This window comes from Monodon monoceros, unplaced genomic scaffold (assembly GCF_005190385.1).
Source record: "Monodon monoceros isolate NGI ecotype Baffin Bay Population unplaced genomic scaffold, NGI_Narwhal_1 Super_Scaffold_12, whole genome shotgun sequence".
In the NCBI taxonomy this organism is placed as follows: Eukaryota; Metazoa; Chordata; class Mammalia; order Artiodactyla; family Monodontidae; genus Monodon; species Monodon monoceros.
The window spans coordinates 36,641,959-36,664,211 of record NW_021703768.1 but is presented as its reverse complement, the minus strand read 5'-3'; the positions used below and the strand labels follow the sequence as shown (position 1 = coordinate 36,664,211).

At 39.1% G+C, this 22,253-nt stretch overlaps 1 protein-coding gene across 4 annotated transcripts in view; it reads right to left on the bottom strand.

Moving 5' to 3' along the window:
* NNT (nicotinamide nucleotide transhydrogenase) overlaps positions 1-22,253 on the bottom strand; it is a 93,499-nt gene that overhangs the window by 7,917 nt on the left and 63,329 nt on the right. For all 4 annotated transcript variants that reach the window (XM_029216406.1, XM_029216404.1, XM_029216405.1 and 1 more), the window contains 2 exons: positions 18,289-18,448; positions 16,104-16,185 (listed from right to left, as the gene is read on the bottom strand). In XM_029216406.1, coding sequence (XP_029072239.1) covers positions 16,104-16,185; positions 18,289-18,448 — 242 coding nt within the window. The remainder of the gene's footprint in view (positions 1-16,103; positions 16,186-18,288; positions 18,449-22,253) is intronic.

The window sequence follows — 22,253 nt, the reverse complement described above, 5'->3', positions numbered from 1 at the left end:
AAGCCCACATCATGCCAAGGGCTATATTAAACTCTGTAGAAGAGGTTTGAGAAATACCTATTGATCTCTGCTTGAATGGGTGAAATAAGGAATTCTAAGAATCCAATTTACAGTGTTGAGAAAAACTGAGCAGCACCCAGAAAGTTTCAAACAATATAAGCTATAAATTTTTTTAAATTTAAGTATTTGCATGGACATAGGAGAAAAAAATGTCTCTTAGTACACAAAGTACCTGCAACAATGCAAAACATTTACCAGCACCTCTTAAATGCTGGGGAAGTAGGTTCTGAAAAATTACTAGGGGTAGGAGGTAGAATGAACTGTATAGAATGGACTATTAATAATCTAAGACTTTTTAAAATTTTTTATTGGAGCACAGTTGATTTACAATGTTGTGTTAGTTTCTGCTGTACAGCAAAGTGAATCAGTTATACATATATATATCCATTCTTTTTTATTTTTTTATTTATATTTATTTTTGGCTGTGTTGGGTCTTCGTTGCTGCGTGCAGGCTTTCTCTAGTTGCGGTGAGTGGGAGCTACTCTTCGTTGCAGTGTGCAGCCTTCTCATTGCGGTAGCTTCTCTTGTCGCCGAGCACGGGCTCTAGGTGCGTGGGCTTCAGTAGTTGTGGCACACGGGCTCAGCAGTTGTGGCTCACGGAATCTAGAGCACAGGCTCAGTAGTTCTGGCGCACAGGCTTAGCTGCTCTGTGGCATGTGGGATCTTCCTAGACCAGGGCTCGAACCTGTGTCCCCTGCACTGGCAGGCAGATTCTTAACCATTGTGCCACCAGGGAAGTCCCTCCACTCTTTTTTAGATTCTTTCCGCAAACAGGCCATTACAGAGTACTGAGTAGAGTTCCCTGTGCTATACAGTACGTCCTTATTAGTTATCTATTTTCTATATAGTGGTGTGTATATGTAAGACTCTTTTAAAAGGCATTTATCATCTCTTCCCTCAGTGGGCTACCTACAGTTTTATTTTTTTTATTGAAGTATAGTTGATTTACTACTTTATTTTGGTGAGAATAAAATTAATACACAAATAAAATTAATCATTTTTTGGAAATGTAACAGTTCAACAGTTGAGTAAAACTTTTTAAATGTTCTCTAAAAACAAGATTTTTTTTTTTGGCTAGACACTGCTATCCTAATGTCATTGTCTGTTCCAAACCAGGGTTTTTAATCAGTCCTGAAAACAAAAGAAATGAGGCAAAATACTGACAATTCATGTTCATACTCTCCATGTAGTTAACACAAACTATATTCAGCACTACTGCAGCTATTTTCAAACTGCCTCAAGCATTTGAGGAAAATGCTTTTTTGGAAAGAAAGCATTTCCAAAATGTTACACAGACTCTTGAGTTGAGATGTCTACTTTAAAATTTTAATACCTTTACAATGGCAATAAGATAAAACATTTGAAAAAAAAATTTCTCCAGGCACCAAACTGTACGCTCATTAAATGGGAGTTATTAATACTAACCCTCAATCCTGAACATGAATGTCATTTTAATATTTTAACAATAATATAGAATTTTAAGCATGAATATAAAAAATAGAGAGAAAAATGCAGTATATTGAAATAACCAAAATATACTCCTAAGCCTGCGGATTACATGAATGTAGAAAAAGAAAAGGCATGACGAATGAAGTTTCAGAGGTGCTTGATTTTGTAAACAAGCATCACAGTCTCCAGTTCAGGACTTTTAAACCTTTCTTCAATGATGGGGAGGGATGAACAATCCCTTAGGTTCACAGGGAATAACAGAAGCAGTAAGAAAAAGACAATAACAGACTCAGAGAAGGTAAAGCTCACTAACATGTAATAAACAATTGAATTGTAAAAAAGAGGAAAGACTGAATTTGTGTAATCCTTACAAAAAGTGAGAAAGAAGGCAGAGCACAAAGCAAACTAAATGCACATGAAAGAATGACATGGACCTGGGTCTTTAAAGGCACGTATGACACTAAGGTGTATAAAGAAAGTAATTTGAACATCAAAATAAATAAGGATAGGGCTTCCCTGGTGGCGCAGTGGTTGAGAGTCCGCCTGCCGATGCAGGGGACGCGGGTTCGTGCCCCGGTCCGGGAAGATCCCACATGCCGCGCAGCGGCTGGGCCCGTGAGCCATGGACGCTGAGCCTGCGCGTCCGGAGCCTGTGCTGTGCAACAGGAGGGGCCACAGCAGTGAGAGGCCTGCGTACAGCCATAAATAAATAAATTAAAAATAAATAAATAAATAAATAAATACGGATAGTCATGGATTATAACCCACTGTGGAAAGTGGGAATTCATGAGTCAAGACCGATAACAAATTCATAAGTCAATAAGGAAAGGATGAAAGGAAGGAAGGGAGGGTGGGAACACTCTCCCCTATAGTGGTGGACCATCAACTGATAAATGTAGTGGGGTTATAAAATCACCATTTTGCCACCATCATAATAAAGTTTGGTTCAGATAAAAATCAGCAACAGCACATGCTCAGTCTAAGGAGTAAAGCTTGAATGAGGAGCAGGATTTTGCAAGGTCTTAAAGAGAGCTCAACAGAGAAAGAAAAAAAATCAGTAAAGACTTTCAGTGCTTTCTCTGACAGCTACTTTATTGTGTAGTTATTAGAACATCTGGATACTTTGCTCAATGGGCATTTGGTTAAGTGGACAGAGTCTGTATTTCTTTTTCTCCCCAGCTAACAGTTCCTTATAATACCTAATAAAATAAATTACCAAGATTAACAAACCAAATCTCAGCCAAGAAGAACTTAAATTGAAACTAATTTTTTATGTATTTTAAGGCACTGTTTGGTATGCACAAAATATTTAGTGTACAGAATATTTTAACTTTGTTCTTTAAATATCAAGTGGGAGCAACAGCCAGCTCTACCCACCACGAGCCCCTCCCATCAGGAAACTGGCACAAGCCTCTTAGAGAGCCTCAGCCACCAGAGGGCAGACAGCAGAAGCAAGAAGAACTACAATCCTGCAGCCTGTGGAACAAAAACCACATTCACAGAAAGACAAGATGAAAAGGCAGAGAGCTATGGACCAGATGAAGGAACAAGATAAAACCCCAGAAAAACAACTAAATGAAGTGGAGATAGGCAACCTTCCAGAAAAAGAATTCAGAATAATGATAGTGAAGATGATCCAGGACCTCGGAAAAAGAATGGAGGCAAAGATCGGGAAGATGCAAGAAATGTTTAACAAAGACCTAGAAGAATTAAAGAACAAACAAACAGAGGTGAACAGCACAATAACTGAAATGAAAACTACACTAGAAGGAATCAATAGCAGAATAACAGAGGCAGAAGAATGGATAAGTGACCTGGAAGACAGAATGGTGGAATTCACTGCCATGGAACAGAATAAAGAAAAAAGAAAGAAAAGAAATGAAGACAGCCTAAGAAACCTCTGGGACAACATTAAACGCAACAACATTTGCATTATGGGGGTCCCAGAAGGAGAAGAGAGACAGAAAGGACCTGAGAAAATATTTGAAGAGATTATAATCGAAAACTTTCCTAACATGGGAAAGGAACTAGCCACCCAAGTCCAGGAAGCACAGAGAGTTCCATACAGGATAAACCCAAGGAGAAACATGCCGAGACACATAGTAATCAAATTGGCAAAAATTAAAGACAAAGAAAAATTATTGAAAGCAGCAAGGGAAAAACGACAAATAACATAAAAGGGAACTCCCATAAGGTTAACAGCTGATTTCTCAGCAGAAACTCTACAAGCCAGAAGGGAGTGGCAGGACATATTTAAAGTGATGAAAGGGAAGAACCTACAACCAAGATTACTCTACCCATCAAGGATCTCATTCAGATTCGAGGGAGAAATCAAAAGCTTTACAGACAAGCAAAAGCTAAGAGAATTCAACACCACCAAACCAGCTCTACAACAAATGCGAAAGGAACTTCTCTAAGTGGGAAACACAAGAAAAGAAAAGGACCTACAAAAACAAACACAAAACAATTAAATATCAAGTGGAAGAACTAAAGGCACAAAGAATGTGCCCCATCGAAGGCAGAGATTCTATAATTAAATTCAGGGACCCTCATGTGTCATTATTTTTTAATAATGATGAAACAAAATAATTTCCAAAAGAACACATCTTAAAGTCAAAAATTTTAGTTTGAAAAGGTCATTTCACATTATGGAGGTTCTTAGTAATACAGTTAACATAGCAAATTGCATTAATCAGCTGATTTGTATTCAAAGTTAATGCCAATCTGCATTTCAGCTGTCAACTTCAAGTCAACATTCAAAATTAATGCAGGGTTGTTTTCGCACACCAGGAAAAGGTACTCTATCTTCTACCACTGACTAGATCCAATGATAAAACTAAATAACTAGATTTAGTTCAGGGAGTTGCAGCTTAAAAGGATCAGAGGGCACTTGGATAAGTTTCCAGAGAAACACAAAATACCTAACAACTTAGAAAATAACATGCTCTAAGTGAAAAAAGATAAACTGGCTAGAAAAAGAAAAGCAAAACTGATTTTCAAGCAGACCAAATAAAACAGAAGTTGACCAAATATTCCTCATTTTCATTAAACAGAAGAAAAGAAAATAGTCTTCAAACGCAAGATAAAGAGTTGCAATTAACTTAAAAAAAACTACTTTCTGTCAACAATTAGAACAAATTTCCTAGTTAGGGAAAGTTTCAGGCTTTTCTGTGGATCAGGCAGAGACAGGTTCATCAATCTGAGCTGACATACAAACCACCAATTCAGTACAAAATGGATTCAAGGGGATTTCACAAATAAATGTAAAGGATGGTTGGCTGGCAGTGGACATAGTCAAGGCAGTTATGATAGCTGAGACAGCTCTTCATTCATGGGAGGAGGAGGGATAAAAACTACTAGTAAGAGAGAGCAGCAGCTTTGGTGGAACTGAGGATTCCCAGAACAACTGCAAGACGTTGCTCTACCTCAGTCCTATACTACTAACTGCAATGAATGTGCTCTCTTGAGATCTTCATAGTAAATCTTGGACACCAAAAATTTCTCCTAGGGCTTCCCTGGTGGCGCAGTGGTTGAGAGTCCGCCTGCCGATGCAGGGGACGCGGGTTTGTGCCCCGGTCCGGGAAGATCCCACATGCCGCGGAGCGGCTGGTCCCGTGAGCCACGGCCACTGAGCCTGCGCGTCCGGAGCCTGTGTTCCGCAACGGGAGAGGCCACAGCAGTGAGAGGCCTGCGTACCGCAAAAACTAAATAAATAAATAAAATTTTAAAAAAATTTTCTCCTAATCTCCCAATCCTTCTGAGCATCAACAAGTGCTTCCTGTTTCCCCCAGGTCCCTTCCTCTCCCCAAAACCTGATTGGTGAGGCTTAAGAAAGACTAAGAGTCACTGTGCTACATGACATTTAAGGTCTGTGCTAGCTTCCTATTGCTGATATAGCAAATCACCACAATTGTAATAGCTTAAAACAACACAAATTGATGACAGAGGTCTGACATCCAAAATCAGTTTCTCTGTGCTAAAAAATCAAGGTGTTGGCAGGGCTGCACTTCTCTCAGAGGCTCTAGGAGAAAATCCGTCCCTTGCCTTTTCCAGCTTCTGGAGGCCCCCATTCCGTGGCTTGAGGCTACATCACTCTGACCTCTGCTTCCATTGTCACACCTCCTTCTCTGATTCTGACCCTCCTTCCTCGCTCTTGTAAGAACCCTAGTGATTACATGGGCCCACCCAAATAATTCAGAATCATCTCTCCAGCTCAGAATCTTCACTGAATCTACAAAGTTTCTTTTGCCATATAAGGTAACATATTCACAGGTTTGGGGGTTTCGGAGGTGGGTATCTTAAGGGCCATTATTCAGCCTACCACAAACTCCCTTTCCAGTCCTAAAATTCCATGAACTAGAGATTCTAATTTACCTGAGTAAACCAATACACACTTTGTGGTTTACTTTTGTATTTCAATTCTGTATCCCTCCTTGATTCCAGTAATTTAAAAAAATTTTTAATTCATTTATTTGTTTTTAATGCTGCCTTTGCTTATCTTTAAATTATTCCATCTGGCAATCATCTTTATGCTTTAACTGAGGTGTCTTGGTCCAAATTAGAAATTAAAGACCTCCAAATGTATTTGTTATTATTGTAATATTTGATTAGCTGCAGACTGCATAAAGACAATGTTTCTGTTGAGCTAGTTGTGAAGGGTAAACAATCATAAAGCTAACTAACATGTTATGCTGAATATCCCAAAGGACAGATCACTTTATATCTGTTTGCATAATAATTTGTTATAGTAAACTTTAAGAATCTAAAGTTGGAAAGAAACACATGCCAGGCTATTCCAAGAGAATGCCAATGTTTCGAGAGAAATGACAGAACACACTAAGTTTGGAGAAATATATATGTGCAGGCTGATGAGTCCATGTGAATTTACAACAATTCTGGCCCATGCAACTGGCTAATCTTCAAAGTATGGATTAAAGTTAATTATATCGGACATTGGTTGCCCATGACCAGCAACTGCCAGGAACTAAGGGCCAAAGCTCATCAACATTCCGTCACCACATAAAGAATATCCAGAATTCCAAAGTGCAAAGCCTACCAGCCTTTTGGTTCTTCCCCATGAACCATGAAAATTATCTTTATTGTATACATGCTTCACAAAACAGGATCAGCTGTCCTTGTCCATAACGTAATGCTACAGAAGGGGAATAACTACTAAAACGCGATCACAGAAAAATCCTCCATGCTCCCAGAACTCTTTCTTTATGCTCCTCCTCCTTACGATGCACTGCAGCATAGGAACTGGCTGAAGACTGTGCTCTCCAAACTGGGAGCAACTTCAGAACAGGAACTGTGTCTTATTTATCAGTTCCCACGGTACCTGGCACTCTATTAGAGCGACTCAAATAAAAGGAGGGAAGGAAAGGGGTTTTTTTGTTTGTTTTTTTTTTTGGCGGTACGCGGGCCTCTCACTGTTGGGGCCTCTCCCGTTGTGGAGCACAGGCTCCGGACACGCAGGCTCAGCGGCCATGGCTCACGGGCCCAGCCGCTCCGCGGCATGTGGGATCTTCCCGGACCGGGGCACGAACCCGCGTCCCCTACATCGGCAGGCGGACTCTCAACCACTGCGCCACCAGGGAAGCCCCACCCTCCATTTCTTTTTACCGTTGCGGAGCACAGGATCCGGACGCACAGGCTCAGCGGCCATAGCTCGCGGGCCCAGCTGCTCCGCGGCATGTGGGATCTTCCCGGACCGGGGCACAAACCCGCGTCCCTTGCATCGGCAGGCGGACTCTCAACCACTGCGCCACCAGGGAAGCCCAGAAAGGGTTTTAAGGAACATAGTGTGCCCAACAAAGTACACTGACTCAAACTTTCTATCATCTCTTTTTAGAGAAAGATTTCAGGGAACTAGTAAAGAGTAGCAGTTAAAAGCTCTAGAGTGCCACTGCCTGCGTTCAAAACATTTGGACAATTTACCCGTGTGCCTCACTTTCCTCATGTGTACAAGGGGATTCATAATAAAGCCTCTTCAGAGGACTATTGTGAGATTTAAGGGAGACAGTTCATGTAAAGAGCTTTTTATACTTTAGACCAATACCTGGACTGGCATACATAAGCCCTTAATAAATGTAACCTGAAACTATAATAGTCTATTGAAATACATTTTGTGATATAAATGCTCATCTGTATTGCTCAAAAAATTGCACATTTTTAATGATCATTTACATTTTAAAAAAACACAAATTTTTACACTAAAACAAATGTGGTTTGTTATCAACATTTCTGAATTAATTTTCTAATTTTTAGCTTGAAATCCCACTAAGTATCAATATGGTCCAATGAAAGCCAGAAATTCTTTGTACTTGCAACTACACAAAAAAAACTAGAGAAATTATATTGTCAATATAGACTGAGGCCAATAACTGCCAACAGCGCACACATTGGCAACTTGGTCGTAGTTAATATTCAAGGGTCGAATAGTGTCAAATTTCAAAAGGCCACGTTTAACCCTTCTATAGATACTATTAAGGCAAAAAAGTACTGTTTCCTAGACTGGTTCAAGAAGGCGGAGTAGAAGGACGTGCTCTCACTCCCTCTTGCGAGAACACCAGAATCACAACTAACTGCTGAACACTCATCAACAGGAAGACACGGGAACTCACCAGAAAAGATACCCCACATCCAAAGACAAAGGAGAAGCCACAATGAGACAGTAAGGGGGGCGCAATCTCAATAAAATCAAATGCTGTAACTGCTGGGTGGGTGACTCACAAACTGGAGAACACTTATACCACAGAAGTCCACCCACTGAAGGTTCTGAGCCCCACATCAGGCTTCCCAACCTGGGAGTCCAGCAACAGGAGGAGGAATTCCCAGAGAATCAGCCTTTGAAGGCTAGCAGTATTTGACTGCAGAACTTGGACAGGACTGGGGGGAGCAGAGACTCCACTCTGGAGGGCACACACAAAGTAGTATGCGCATCGGGACCCAGGGGAAGGAGCAGTGACCCCATAGGAGACTGAACCAGACCTACCTGCTAGTGTTGGAGGGTCTCCGGCAGAGGCAGAGAGTGGCTGTGGCTCACCGTGGGACAAGGACACTGACAACAGAAGTTCTGGGAAGTACTCCTTGGTGTGGGCCCTCCCAGAGTCTGCCATTAGCCCCACCAGACAGCTGGTAGGTACCAGAGCTGGGTCGCCTCAGGCCAAACAACCAACAGGGAGGGAACCCAGCCCCACTCATCAGCAGTCAAGCGGATTAAAGTTTTACTGAGCTCCACCCACCAGAGCAACACCCAGCTCTACCCACCATCAGTCCCTCCCATCAAGAGGCTTGCACAAGCCTCTAAGACAGCCTCATCCACCAGAGGGCAGACAGCAGAACTACCATCCTGCAGCCTGTGGAACAAAAACCACATTCACAGAAAGACAGACAAGATGAAAAGGCAGAGGACTACGTACCAAATGAAGGAATAAGATAAAACCACAGAAAAACAACTAAATGAAGTAGAGATGGGCAACCTTCCAGAAAAAGAATTCAGAATAATGATAGTGAAGATGATCCAGGACCTCGGAAAAAGAATGGAGGCAAAGATCAAGAAGATGCAAGAAATGTTTAACAAAGACCTAGAAGAATTAAAGAACAAACAAACAGAGATGAACAGCACAATAACTGAAATGAAAAATACACTAGAAGGAATCAATAGCAGAATAACTGAGGCAGAAGCACAGATAAATGACCTGGAAGACAGAATGGTGGAATTCACTGCTGTGGAACAGAATAAAGAAAAAAGAATGAAAAGAAATGAAGACAGCCTAAGAGACCTCTGGAACAACATTAAATGCACCAACATTCACATTATAGGGGTCCCAGAAGGAGAAGAGAGAAAGAAAGGACGCAAGAAAACGTTTGAAGAGATTATAGTCGAAAACTTCCCTAACACGGGAAAGGAAATAGCCACCCAAGTCCAGGAAGTGCAGAGAGTCCCAGGCAGGATAAACCCAAGGAGAAAGACACTGAGACACATAGAAATGAAATTGACAAAAATAAAGACAAAGATAAATTATTAAAAGCAACAAGGGAAAAATAACATACAAGGGAACTCCCATAAGGTTAACAGCTGATTTTTCAGCAGAAGCTCTACAAGCCAGAGGGGAGTGGCATGATATATACAAAGTGATAAAAGAGAAGAAACTAAAACCAAGATTACTCTACCCGGCAAAGATCTCATTCAGAGTCAATGGAGAAAATTTAAGCTTTACAGACAAGCAAAAGCTAAGAGAATTCAGCACCACCAAACCAGCTCTACAACAAATGCTAAAGGAACTTCTCTAAGTGGGAAACACAAGAGAAGAAAAGGACCTACAAAAACAAACCCAAAACAATTAAGTAAATGGTCACAGGAACATACATATCGATAATTACCTTAAATGTGAATGGATTAAATGCTCCAACCAAAAGACACAGGCTCACTGAATGGAAACAAAAACAAGACCCATCTATATGCTGTCTACAAGAGACCCACTTCAGACCCCAGAGACACATACAGACTGAAAGTGAGGGGATGGAAAAAGATATTCCATGCAAATGGAAATCAAAAGAAAGCTGGAGTAGCAATACTCATATCAGATAAAATAGACTTTAAAATAATGTTACAAGAGACAAGGAAGGACATGACATAATGATCAAGGGATCAATCCAAGAAGAAGATATAACAATTATAAATACATATGCACCCAACATAGGAGCACCTCAATACATAAGGCAAATGCTAACAGCTGTAAAAGAGGAAATCGACAGTAATACAATAATAGTGTGGGATTTTAACACCTCACTTCACCAATGGACAGATCATCCAGACAGAAAATTAATAAGGAAACAGAAGCTTTAAATGACAAAATAGATCAGATAGATTTAATTGATATTTATAGGACATTCCATCCAAAAACAGCAGATTACACTTTCCTCTTGAGTGCACATGGAACACTCTCCAGTATAGATTACATCTTGGGTCACAAATCAAGCCTTGGTAAATTTAAGAAAATTCAAATCATATCAAGCATCTTTTCCAACCACAATGTTATGAGATTAGAAATCAATTCCTGGGGGGAAAAAAACATAAAAAACACAAACACATGGAGGCTAAACAATACATTACTAAATAACCAAGAGATCACTGAAGAAACCAAAAAGGAAATCAAAAAGTACCTAGAGACAAATAACAACCAAAACACGATGATCCAAAACCTATGGGATGCAGCAAAAGCAGTTCTAAGAGAGAAGTACACAGCAATACAATCCTACCTCAAGAAACGAGAAAAATCTCAAATAAACAATCTAACTTTACACATAAAGGAACTAGAGAAAAGAACAAACAAAACCCAAGGTTAGTAGAAGGAAAGAAATCATAAAGATCAGAGCAGAAATAAATGAAATAGAAAGAAAGAAAACAATAGCAAAGATCAATAAAACTAAAAGCTGGTTCTCTGAGAATATAAACGAAATTGATAAACCTTTAGCCAGACTCATCAAGAAAAAGAGAGAGAGGACTCAAATCAATAAAATGAGATCAGAAAGAGAAAAACAAATACTGTATGCTAACACATATACATGGAATCTAAAAAAAAAAAAAAATGGTTCTGAAGAACCTAGGGGCAGGACAGGTATAAAGACGCAGACGTAGAGAACGGACTTGAGGACACGGGGAGAGGGAAGAGTAAGCTGGGACGAAGTGAGAGAGTGGCATGGACATATATACACTACCAAATGTAAAATAGATAGCTAGTGGGAAGCAGCCGCATAGCACAGGGAGATCAGCTCGGTGCTTTGTGACCACCTAGAGAGGTGGGGTAGGGAGGGTGGGAGGGAGACGCAAGAGGGAGGGGATATGGGAATATATGTATATGTATAGCTGATTCACTTTATTATACAGCAGAAACTAACACACCATTTTAAAGCAATTATACTCCAATAAAGATGTTAAAATACATATTTTGCTCTGAGGGATTACTGGCAATTTTATACCATAGATTGAATATAGAGATGTAAGTGAATACACATGTACTCTTTAGCTTTCCTCTCTTCTACCAAAAGTTTCACTCATTTGACTCATTACACAAATAACTCCCATCACATCCACCCACCTGTCACCATGTTTTACAAGAAGGCAGGCTCAGTGCAAAGAAACACACCGTATTCTTTCAGAAAACCAGAAGCACTGGCTAACTCATCACCAAATAGTGCCAGCTGTAACTCTGAAACCCAGCTATAATGACCTATGCTCTTGCTGTTCTTCATCATTTCAACTAGCATCTGAATTGGAAATACAATGAGGTTATAAGCGTCCTCAATTCAGAATATCTTAACACCTATTATCTAAGTTCCCAGCAAATGTAAAACTCCACAGGGTCAGGAATTTTGATCTTTGTATTCACTGATGTATTCTCAGGACCTAGAACAGTGCCTGGCACAAAGTACTGTATAATTATTCGTACAGTGAATTGTCATTAACATGAATAGTCATGGCTGATAAGAAAGTATTGCAAAGCTGGTAAGAAACTCATAAATAATATCTATTTCTTTATTTAACTACTATACTGGATCTTTTATCTGGCCTAACTTCTACTGTCAGACGCGTGTACCTTTATTACTTGATAAATTTGCATGTCCTAGCTCTTCCTGTACCCCAAAACATAACAAAATCCAAGACGGCTGAACTCTTGTTTATTTAGATTACATTTAATCCATGAAAAACAGGAAAATCCAGTTAGATCAACAAAATATTTCATCTTCAACTGTCTCCAAAGAATGGGTTTCCTAGTAAAAATAACATATATTTAAACTTATAGCCAGGTCACACAAGACTGTAAAACACTATTAAACTGCAAATACCACTGGCAGCTAGATGTGTTTAGACAGAGGATGAAAAAATAAATATTTATTTTTTAAAACCTGCAAAAAAAAATGTCATGTTATGAGTAGTATAAAAAGTTTAAAATATCCCCCGGACACTTATCTACTCTTCTCTTTTGCATTCCTACCTTCCTTCTACTCTACTCTTCTTAGCATACTATCACATTAAATGGAATTCATTGACTGATTCATTTGTTGATCAATTTGTTCTCTTTATATCTATAAACTTTTGAGAGTGGGAACTGGGGCTTACACATTCTTGCATTCTCAGTACCTAGTAATAAGTTTCTATCAATAAATTATTAATAGAAAGATAGAGGTGAACATTAACACGAAAGCAATATATAACATCAGTGAGTCGATCAAAGAAGTTGAAAGGTGGTCTCATAAATTTAAAAGCAATAATGTCTTTATACAAAGAAAATCAAGCAGTGATTAATTGCAAAAAGAAAAGAAAATATACCTCTTTCTAAGAATTATTCCTTGGACAGATTATCTCAGCTTTACAATGAAAAGCCTATCACATCAATCCAAAGATTGGGAAATAAAGAGAAAAAAATGTCTGTGCTCTTGTATCATAAGATTTTTGTAATAAAATGCTTTCAGAGATCAAGCATAAATTAGGTGTTCTGGGTGCCCAGGAAGCAACAATATCCTGGCCACTGAAGAACAGCTAAGTCAGTGAACTTCCATGACATTCTGAAATGAGCTCTTGTCATGAAATGTCATGTGCTTCACTAGATAATCTCAACTCTCTGTGAGCATGTTATGACTATGGCCAGAGTAAAGGAAAACAGGAGTGTCTCTAAATCAACCATGGGCCATGAAGCCAGACAGACTGTATGACAGATGCAATTTTTCTTGGCACCACTAGGGCATAACTAATTGATGACAATCGTATGTCCACACTGGCACATTTCCATGCGGAATGTGTGCTAATATGTCACCACATCTGGATGCTGGGCATGCTGGGGTCCGGAGGCACAAAGATCTACTAACAGCAGAGGCCCAGCAGCTGTGCTCAATGAACACCGTGGGAGCTCCACAGAGTGATGAAAGGACTAAATTACCACAAACTGTAAATACAGATTTATTTCATTAAAATACGAGGTAACCGCTGCAGCCATCTCTTGTTCAAACAGACATTTGCCTCTTAAGAAAAAACTAACATCCATGTATATACACAGTCCTAACTTCATAAAGAAAATCTGCATCTCTCCTATGGAAAGATGACACAAGTAAAGCAAAATCAACAAAGTTGCTATATTCCCTTTAAAAAAAAAAAAAATCCCACACGGACACTAGGAAGGAAAAATATGATAATATACTCTCATCATGTTAGCAAGAATAGTTCTCCTCCATTTAATTCAAATGTGAGATTTACATAACTGATTACAAAGCCCACGTTGAAAATTCAACATATTATAGTCAAAAAAAACCCTTGGACATATTAATATATATTTCATCTTTAATATGAAATAGATCAGTATAAATGGCTTACTCTTCCTAACTCACAAGTAGAGATTAGGCTGACCAATAATTTTATTCTGATCCTACATAATAAATTATTAATAAATTTATTATTCATAACTTATTTGAAAAATTGATGACGATTATATGAAACAAAAGCTCTAATGAAAAGCCTGATGCTCTGGCCACAGAATTACTTCAATAGAAAACAAATTATAACTGAGAAACCCTTCATATATGTTTAATTAAATACCTGCTATAAATCTTAAGTCAAATAATTACTCTTCCAATGCAGTGTGACAGAAATCCTCCTCTTAAAACAGCAGTTTATATTATGTCCTCATGGATAAAATTCAAATTTTAATCAGGTCAGAAACTAAAATGTCATTTGTCTTATCCCTTTTTTTTTCAGATGATTTTTTTCCTTCCCTCTTAATTCCTTTCCTTTCACATCCTGCCTTCCGTCAAGCTGCTCAACCTGCCCCCACAACCTGGACTGACCAGTGGGTAATAAGAGAGGTATGTCAAATTAATCATTCCCCTCCCTAAGGATAACTAAGACATGAAAGCCATCTTTCTCTGTTTTATTATGATTGCCACTCATCTCCTAAACAGTTATGTGGTGATAGAAGGCATTACTAATACATTAGAATTTTTCACATGTGGATTGAATAAAGAGAAACAATTTCTTTTTAGGAAAATCATGAAAGATTCTGTAACACATCCTTTCCACTTGCAGGTCTGCAAATGCTTTAAGTGGCAAGACTACGACTAAAAGGGAAGCACTGTTTAACACCCTCTATGAAAACAGGAATAAGTTATGAAAATGAGACCTTTTATATGAAAATTAGAAAACAAAGAGGATGCCTTTTCTCATTTTCTATCTTCAATTCATCTAAGATTTTACCAAACGTGGAAACCATCTACATCACAGAAACGATGGTCCTATTATGAAACAGTATTTTGATTCTGTGTATTTGAAAAGCACAGACTCACTATATAGGTCAAGCGCAAGAAAAGGACTGAAGAAGGAAAAAAAGGGTGAGAAGAAAGGAAGAAATAAAATGTAGCTGACACTAAAATATTTTAGATAACCCTCTGATTTCATCATCTAAGTCTCTTTTACCGCTATTAATAGTTGGGACATTCAAGCTGAAGATTATAGGACTCTGCATCCAGTCTGGCACAGATAGTCTGACTAGTTCTAGGCACACTGTGGCTTATTTTCTTATCAACTGCCTCCAGACAAAAGTGTAGGATTGACAGCTCAAAGGAATTTTTATTAACAGACATTAACTGTTTTGTCAACATACATTAACATCCTGGTGAACAGACTAGTTGTATTTAACAAGAGAGTTGTCTTGTCGCTCTGACTTACGGTACCGTGTCAGTGAAACTGCTAGGGAACCCGTCTCCCCACGCAACACGAAGCAGCTATGCTCCAGGGACAATTCCAGACGGTCCCTTCTTCGCTGCTTCCTAACAGTGGAGTTCCAGAACATGGATCCAAAGGTGAGCAGAACAGACGCAAAGTACTGCAAGGGTTCACCACCCTCCGCCCCATTTTTACACCCCACAAAACCCTTTATCCAAGGTCATGGGGAATAATCTAGAAATGCAGAGTCCTTGACTTTGCCATTCTGCTTAATATCCGCCCAAGAGCAGAGTCCAGTGCCCAAATGGCAAGTAGCAAGAACAGCTGCCATTCCAATTCACAATTCAAAAAGTGTACGGCTTTATTGATTACCTATTTTATATATAGGAAAAGAAATTTTTCTGCAGTCTTTTCCAGCCTGAGTGTGAGAGCTTTATCAGTCAACTACTAACCAGCCACAGTTTCACCACCAGGTCTCACCCTTCAGAGACCACTCGTTTGAGATGTTTTTCTTCAATGTAAACAACAGACACCAAAAAGACACAACTTGACGTGATTCAGATGCCTTGCTTGACCTCCTTCCCCAAATCAAACCACAGAGAAACCAGGTTTCTCTTTTTCCCTACTGATAACTATCCTGGAATTTAGGATAGTTAGAAATAAAATTTCCTTTTCTAAAATGAGACTATAGTTAGGTTCGAGGCTATCAGAGATAGCGACAACTAACAGGTAAGCCTAAGGCTAGAATAGAGTCTTTTACAACTTATAATAGTTTCTCTACCTAGTATTCACAGGTAAAACTCCACTTGAAGAAACAGTCACCTAAAGGAGGTCATCTATTTTCCTTTCCTTTCACACACGAACTGCAAGCACTTACCTGACTTTTTTGCCCTGTTCGGAGAGCATCTTTACCAAATCAGCAATGGGGTACTGAGCTTTGGCTGCACAGAGACCGTAGCCTACAAGGAACATTAAGAACACAGAAGAATGTGGTTTTATTTCAGATTGTATGAACTACAATTTCTCTCTTGATTGAAACATATTTTTATGCCAAAAAGCGCAATCAGTTAACAGGACTAGAGGTGAAAACAAAAAACTTACAATATGGACTTTTAAAAATATTGGCCTAAATTTCAAATTCAAATTCTCATGGTCCCTCCTCAGTCTCCTACAGTGTCTGACACTGCTAGGCACTCGCTCCCTACATCACATATCACACATCTCACATACACACTCACACACACACACACACACACTTGTGCACAGGCTCTCACTTGCTCTCACATAAACATTTTCAAACTGTCTCCCTACTTGGCTTTGATAACATTACAGTCCCCTGGTGCCCTTCCTGACTTTGTCACTACTCTTCCTCGATTTTCTTGAACAGATCTTCTCCTTCTGTGCCCTCGCCCTTAAATGATGAAGCTCCCCAGGGCTTTAACTTTGCACCTCATTCTCTCTTTGGAAAATCTCAGCCCATCCCACGGCTTCAACAACCACCTGACGGCTCCCAACCTGTCTCCAGGCTCACTGAGCTCGAGTTCAGCCTGTCCGCTGTCCCAGCTCCACCACAAACTTAACGTCTCCAAATAAGAACTTAAAACCTTCCCCCTCTGCCAAAAAATAAATAAATGAATAAAGTGTTCCGTATTTCTGATGGTCCTACAGGTATGACCGAAAATGTCAGTCATCTCCCTTCCCCTTGAACCCCTGTGCTCTGTCCCTCCTCTCTGTGCAATGAATCTCACATCTGTCCCCACTTTCCTACACTCATTCTTCCAAAGACCAAGTCTCTGCTCAAGGTACTCCCTCTGCCCCCGCCCAGTGCCATCCATCCTCTAGGGCCCCATACAAATCCTCACTTCCCAACAGTCCTTCTTAGGTTTCCCATGGTAGAAAAAAGTGTCTATATCATCCAATTCAGCCCTATCATAACCCACCGTGCATTATTTATCTATCTCACTTCTCCACTAGATGGAAAATGCCTAAAGGGAAAAGAGTGCTGTCTCTTACTCTCACCCTTCACACTCCAGCACAGCGTTTCTCAACAGGTAATGCCAAAGCACTCTGGCTGGGACAAGCCATGCTGCAGGAATGTCCCAGGCTTTACAGAATATTTAGTTTACCTGCTCCCACACACCAGCTGACAGTAGCAGCCCCGTCCTGGAGACAAACCAAAACCCCAAACCCACGTGTTTCAAACGCCCCTAGAAAATGATATTGCCCCCACTTGAGAAGGCTTGCACCTGAATATTCAATCCTGCTAGGGTCTGTTATTTATTTACATCTTAGTATATAACCAACCAGCAAACTACCCACATATCAAATCAATTAACTTTCTTTATAGAAAACTTCTATGATAGCATGATAGAGTTAAAAATCCTAATCTGGAATCAATGTATTGCCTGTAATAAATACAACGGCATTCTGCGATGAGTAAAGAAGTACTGGGCTAAACCTCAGAAAATTGGGAAACTGAGGCCTGAAGACATTAACTGACTTGGTCCACATATGTCAATTGTCAGAGGCAAAATTAAAAACAGAAGTAAGGTGTTATGACTCCTAGATGAAGTCCTTTCTACTGGGCCTTGTTACCTCATCTTGTTGGAAACCACATGATTCTCAACGATTTTTTAAACATTTACTTTTGGAAAGAAAGATATTAACATTTACCAACCTTTACTGAGCGAGTCTAACAAGTAAGTTAGACACTTTCATATACTAATTTAATGCTGACATAGGCCCAAAATTTACCAATGAGAAAAAAAAATAACCAAGACTCAAAGATGATTTAAACATTTGTACAGAACCACAAAAAGACACAGGTAGAATCCACTACCTCAATTTACAGAATCTCTATGTGACTCCCAAAATATTAACCTAAGCCAAGAATTCTCAGTACTTTTCACTTAGCAATCACAGGGCTGCTTCTAAATTTCCATTAAGTTTTCAAAAGTGAAGACGTTCCACTTTGATTTTTTTCCCTATTACAAGAAATTAATGTAATCAATTACAACAGCTATTACAGGTTGTTTGTTTGCTTTGGGGTTTTGGTTTTTTACCTGGAGTAATAATAATGCTATTAGCTTCTCGAATCATGTCAATTGCATTGTCAAGGTTGATTTCTGTATGTGTGCCAGAAATTTCCATGGGTTTTCCACCAGCTGTTGAAGTGGTACCGTAGCCTCCAAGAATCACATTAGCCAGGGAGCGATTCATTGCCTGGAGAGTAAAATTGTAGCTGTGAGAGCTTAATCCACATAACTTTTGAAAACGGTATGAATCCTGTGTATATGGTATTCAGAATCATTTAAAAATGCTTGTTTGATCACATAAAACATTTTAACCAAACCAATTTGATCTAGCTTCTGAAAATTATTTCAAAAATTTAAATGATAAGAAGACATCTGGGAAATCACATCATTTTTTTCTATAAAATCAAGTGTACACTGATATCTTTTCAGTCAAAATAAATGTTTAAAAATTTAATGGAAAATTACCAGTCAATTGACATATATGTGAAAAACTCAGATCTAGTCATTATTATCTGTGTACTGATTGAGCAAGTTCTACCTCCATATTGACATGTATTTCACCAGAGTAAAAGAGAATGATAGCCATAAGAAATTTTACAAGGTGACTCTACAGATCTCAGGTGAATTCTGATACCAGCTGCAAGCTGTCAAAAGGCAACAGGGAGGAATCAAAGGACAGGGATCCCTATCATTTAGAAGTCTGCTGCCCTCTGTCATCAGGAAAAAAGGAAATGTGGGAGTTGATACTGTCTTATTTTCCAAACCAACTACAGCTCCATGAAGCAATAACAGAAGTGACTGGATTCATCATTAGCCTTCTAAAATATTTCACTTCCAAAAAAGGTAAATGAGTTAGTTTATACACTGCTTCGCTAAAATTTACACCCATCTTTTAACTAGAAAAATAATGTCAGGAAAAAGTAAGAGGAAGGCATTTATTGCATGCTCATTTACAATCATCCAACAAAGTACCATACAAACACCACGGCTGGAATATGTGACAATAACGGATCTGGTTTTGAAAACTGTTTGGAGACCTCTAGAGGTGTGGTGGTTAAAAAAAAGACAGGAAGCTAGATGTTTTGAGTAATTAAAAACATTTTAAGGCGCAGTGGCGCAGTGGTTGAGAGTCCGCCTGCCAATGCGGGGGACGCGGGTTCGTGCCCCGGTCCGGGAAGATCCCACGTGCCGCGGAGCGGCTGGGCCCGTGAGCCATGGCCGCTGAGCCTGCGCGTCCGAAGCCTGTGCTCCGCAACGGGGGAGGCCACAGCAGTGAGAGGCCCGCGTACCGCAAAAAAAAAAAAAAAAAAATTTTAAGAATTCAAATCACTGTGTGATCAAAGTAGTCATTCTAAATGATCATAGCTGAATGTATCACTTCATAAAGAATTCCAAAAAATTAAATCCTATTTTAAGGGTTGTAATAAACATATCATTGATCCATCAGTTATACTATTTTAAAGCTATGTAAGTGTCAACCTATACTTTAAAAAAAAGACAACACTTTATTTTTAAAGAGCAAAAAGCACCTGGAGATTTTCAGTGATAAGGAACACATCAGAGAAAAAAAACATGACCACTCATCCAAAGATAGGCAAGCCTGCTACCACCTTAGGAGAGAGAATTACATATACTGCAGAAGTGGGACAGAGGCAAAGGCAGGGAAGAAACGAGCAGAGAAGATGAGCAAAGGGCCACACTTGACTTATCATAAGTTTCAAAGATGTGGATCAAAATGTTGTCAGAGTTTTTTAAATTGTTCTTTTGACCTAACCCCATTTATCAGATATAACATTCACATTTCACAAAGCCCAGAGTCTGGTGGATTTGTCTAAGTTTCTTACATATAAAATAAAGTTCAGAATATATTTATGCATATTACTAACAGACAAGAGGGTCAGAGAAAAATTAAAGTGATGCTTTTAATTAAGTTCTTCATCTCAATCCAACGTGGAGTTTTAAATTCTTAACACAACCTCCTATACTTAAATCCAAGGTTGAATGAAAATCCAAATAGCCATACCTGACACTTCCCAAACATTCAACATTTGCTGATTTTGATAAATCCTTTCTAGTTTTAAATCACAGGATTCTGAAACAAAATTACTAGAAATACATTCTACCAAATTCTTGCCCTTAAAAACCGATTCAAAGGCCAATTTCAGACACTGAGATATTTCTGCAATAGATAACTTAAAAAAAAAAAAAAAAGTGAAATGTACAAAGAGGCTCCATCACCTGCATCACACAGTCCTGTATAAAGGGAGAGATGACAGAGGCACAGGATGTAGAAGAATATGACCACTTTAACTTGGCTTAAAAGGAACCCTCCTTTTCTTCCTATAAAACTGAATGGAGGAGAGGGAAAGAATTTCTGAGGACATTTTATTAATGTGTACCCACTTCTGATGGTATCTTACAAAGAGAAATTAGGGAATCACACAGTAGTTTAACAATCAAAGTCAACTTGTTAAATACATATCCACAATCATATCACCATTAAGCTAATTCCATGTGGTCTCTTAAAAACTAAACTAAATTAATTTTCATCTCTGAATTTACCAATGCAACATCACAGTTCCAACAAATGTTTAGGGTTTTGTTTTGTTTCCTTCTTTTTTTTTTTTTTTTTGCTTGCTTAAGTGATTAATGAGACTATCCTGTGACCACTGATCCACAGATTGAAGAGTTGCCAACTTCCAAGACAAAGTATTTGCAACACTGCCCAAGACTGTTCCTTTCAAGTTATTAAGTCCTGTAATGAAAACTGTATGCTACATTAAAGAGGTCCTTAATTCACATAATTCCAAGCAAACTAAGAAATAAATATGAAAACAAAGGAAAGGTCATAAAATAGACAAAGCAATAACAACATGCATACCATTGACTAGCATCTCTCATTTCAATGCTTTGTAGGTGCTAATTAGTTGATTGCAAGGCAAAAAAAAAGTTATTTTTGGTTTGGCTTTGATCTACTTCATTCTGTTTTCTTTTCATTTGGAAACAAGCAGCAAAGGGCAAAAATCAGAAGATTTGCTCTGAGAATGCTGTTGCATTTTTGTAAGCCTTCTATATCCCAGGCAATCGGGACACTATCTCAAGTAAATGGACTTCAAAATCATAAAGAGTTTAATGTCTATACGACCTCTGGATATAAAGCAAATCATTCATTTGAGCTGTCTGTCTGACACTGTCAACATTTTTCGGCTTTCATAATATTGGGTGTTGTGTAACCAAGCATTAGGCTCAGAGGATACCCAAAGGAATTCTTTGTCAGAACAAAAATTCGATTTTCGGGATGCTGGTTACACTCAGGGCGCATTCCATTCCCTCTCACGTAACAAAACCACTCTGTGCTGGTTTGGACTTGCATGTTTCCTTCAACAAATAATAAAGTAATGAAGGTAAACATACTAGTAATATTAATAGATGTTTGATATGTGGTAGTATTTCTGCTACCATAACCTGTCTGGAGAGGATTCCAAAATGTGAAATGAGCTAACAAACAGAATATTCATCTAATGTTCATTTAACAATTATTATATTCATTTGAATGTGCTAGGTGCTGGGGCAGGCTCCATAAACACAAAGGCGAATGATAAATGGTGTCTTAGGGCTTCTCTGGTGGCGCAGTGGTTGAGAATCGCCTGCCAATGCAGGGGACATGGGTTCGAGCCCTGGTCCGGGAAGATCCCACATGCCGTGGAGCAACTAAGCCCGTGCGCCACAGCCACTGAGCCTGTGCTCTAGAGCCCGCGAGCCACAAGTACTGAGCCCACGTGCTGCAACTACTGAAGCCCACGTGCCTAGAGCCTGTGCTCTGCAACAAGAGAAGCCACTGCAATGAGAAGCCTGGGCACCACAATGAAGAGTAGCTCCCCGATCGCCACAACTAGAGAAAGCCCACGTGCAGCAATGAAGACCCAACACAGCCAAAAAATAAAATAAAATAACAAATAAATTTAAAAAGATAAAAAATAATAAATAAATAA